Source organism: Elephantulus edwardii, unplaced genomic scaffold (assembly GCF_000299155.1).
Source record: "Elephantulus edwardii isolate Elephantulus edwardi_28Jun2011 unplaced genomic scaffold, EleEdw1.0 scaffold00186, whole genome shotgun sequence".
NCBI lineage: Eukaryota > Metazoa > Chordata > Mammalia > Macroscelidea > Macroscelididae > Elephantulus > Elephantulus edwardii.
The window spans coordinates 3,815,241-3,818,139 of record NW_006399936.1 but is presented as its reverse complement, the minus strand read 5'-3'; the positions used below and the strand labels follow the sequence as shown (position 1 = coordinate 3,818,139).

The following is a 2,899-nucleotide window of genomic DNA, read 5'->3' as shown; positions in this document are numbered from 1 at the left end:
CGATTATTGTAAAAATAGGAGGATGAATAGTAAAAGGTGTATGGGGATCCAAAGGAGAAAAGGGTGGGAGCAGAGGGATGAGGATGGGTAGGGGGGGAAATCACAGGATCACACAATTTGAAGGGAGAAGGTGGGGAGGAGGTGGGACACGGCAGGGCTAGATCTCCTGTCTGAGTGGTGCTGAGACCCAGGCTGTATCTAATGCTGGACATACCAGGAGCCTCAGTCCCCTGCGGCGGAAAGAATGACTCACAGGAGAGGGTGGGATCTGCATCTGGAGAAAGAAGCTGGAGGGTATGTTTGGGGGCAGCGACAATTCCTATAAGGCAAGATGGCACTAGAGACTAAGAGCAGAGAAGACGGCCTGGTACGTGGTTCCTGGAACGAGAAACACCTTCCGCCTCTTCTCCCAGAACCCAGCGCTGCTGTGGGGCTGTGGGTTCAGGTGGGGTTGCTCCATCTGCACCCTGCAAACCTGCATACCTGGAATGCGACAGGGAACACCACCTGGAGGGCCTGCTGGGCTCCATAGGTGAGCAGCTGTCCAGGTACAAGGCGAGGACATCATACTCAGAGGGTGTCTCGAGTGGGAGGCAAGATGGGACAGCTGGGAGGAGAGAACAGGATGCTGTACTCAGAGCAACCACGAGACGCTAAGGAGAGCTAAGTGGGCTGTTAACAGACACTCACCCTCACACTGCTGAACCCAGCTTGCAGGTGCTGTGGAAGAACACGCTCTGATTGCAGTGTGGTCTCTGCCTTCGATCCCAGACCCTGCGCCTATGACATGATGTGCTTCATGCAGCAGGGATGGGGAGGGGGTGAGGAAGGACCATGAGTCTGAGCAGGCCCACCACGAACCTCTAGCACTGGGGTAGTGACCCTGTTTTAGACCGGGGCAAGGTCACAGCCACTCTGAAACCCTAGTCTGCCTGGTTCCCGGCCCTTGCACCTTTCCTGCCAGTCTCTAGAGGGGGAGACCCCATCCCCATGGAAACACAACAGCTAGGTACTACCCTGTCGCTTCCTCTGAGTATCACATTCAACCACCTTGTCTGCCTCCTTTCCTCCCTGGAGAAAGCCTAGGACTGTGGGGTAAGGAAACCAGACAGCTGTTGGATGCCCCTACTCTACAAACTCACTAAACTCTACAAATGTACAGAAATGATGTTACAGAACAGAGTTCAGGTCTTTTGTGCAAAGCTTACTCTCAGTTGTATTCAACTTGATGACACTTAACCACTGCTAAATGTGACTAGTGCTGTTATATCTGGAGGAACACTCTTCCACTTTGCACATCACTCTTTGTCAATGTGCTGTACGAAGTAACCTGGGTCTGTTTGTGCCACTGGGGTATCAAATACCAGAACGGTTTCCCATTGTGGACAGTGTTCAGTGGAGCTCCCAGTTGTAAAACACGTTTGGAAGCAGGAGAGGCATCCACTTCCTAAACCACACACCTCTCTAAACTCTTTGAACTTGGAGAAACAATGATAGTTATGGAAAGGCATTAGGTCTTTCATTCATAGAGTCGCTATGAGTTGTGTTCGACTCAACAGCAATCAACAACAACAATAACAACACCTGTCCCAGAAGAATCAGAATTTCTCACACACCAATGAAATGCCTCTGGGTACCACAGAGCGAATCTGAATGGCACCAGGATATGGAATCTGTCATCATCATCGGATGACAGTGATAATTAGCAGTGACAGCACTGATGGCTGTCAAGAGGCTGAACAGCTCTCCAAGGGACAGCGCGCTTCTCTCCCCACATTCTGAGCTAACGGAGCCAGCCAGCTGTCCCCAGCTCTGCGGGCGTCTAGCTGAGCAATGAGGCGAGCACTACAGAAAGAGGAGCTCTGAATCTTCATGCTCTTTGCTCTTTGGGGGATCGTGCAACCTTTAAGAGTTTGGTGAAAGCTGTGATGCCACCATCATGAGGACAAAGGATACAGATCACACATTTTGTATACAATTGCAGTGAATTCACAAAGTCCTTAAACCCCATCGTGAGCCCTTTCATCCATAATTCCTTCCTTTGTTCAAGAAACATTTCTGCTCAGTGTCCACTGAGAAGTGTCATCCGAGGGGTCTGCATCCACAGCTGGTTGTCACAGAATTGTGTGAGCCAAGGCAGCCTGATGCCCAAGAGAACAAAGAGCTTCCCAGTCCTGTGCCATCCTCATGATTGTGGGCATGTTGTTGTTGTTGTTGTTGTTGTTGTTTACCATCAAGATAGAACTGACCCATTGCTGACCTTCCAAGTGGGTTTTCAGGGGCTGTAAATCACACCGGAAAAGACTGCCCATCTTTCTTCCGCAGAGCAGCTAGTGGATTCAAACAATGTGCCTTCAGGATTGCAGTGCAGCTTCTTACCACTAGGCTACCAGAGCTCTCTTTTTGGGGTCATTGTGTTGTGCTTCCAGTCCTGGGGACTCCTTTTCTACTAAGCCTATCTGACAATTTAAAACTCCAAAACAAGGGAGTTTTTACTGGCTAATGTTCTGAACTAGAGTGCAAGGCTTTTCTTTTTAATCTTTCTTAGTCTAGACATTCCACGGAAATCATTCTACCACAGGTGACCCTGCTGGTATTAGAAATATGGAGAGTCTAGCTGCCAGCATCACGGCAACCACAGGCTTCCACCATACGACAGACTGACAGATAGTGGTGATAGTCTCCAGTAGTACTTTTTAATCAGAGCAACATATGAAACCTTTAAAGCACCTATGTTGGTACATAGTTCTTGAGGCTTTTGTTATAATCTCCAAGCATGGCACATTTTGTCTCAAGTGGATCTTAAAGGCTGAGAGATAATTATTGAAGATACAATTATTAGTCTTTATTCATCTAGGAGAAAGGAAGAAATAAAGAAGAGAAGGAAGGAAGGAAAGGA

At 48.6% G+C, this 2,899-nt stretch overlaps 1 protein-coding gene across 1 annotated transcript in view; it reads left to right on the top strand.

Moving 5' to 3' along the window:
• Positions 1 to 331: 331 nt before the first annotated feature.
• LOC102870200 (chromosome unknown open reading frame, human C16orf82) overlaps positions 332 to 2,899 on the top strand; it is a 52,225-nt gene continuing 49,657 nt past the window's right edge. Inside the window, exon 1 of the mRNA XM_006896635.1 lies at positions 332 to 367. Within this exon, the coding sequence (XP_006896697.1) occupies positions 332 to 367 (36 nt within the window). The remainder of the gene's footprint in view (positions 368 to 2,899) is intronic.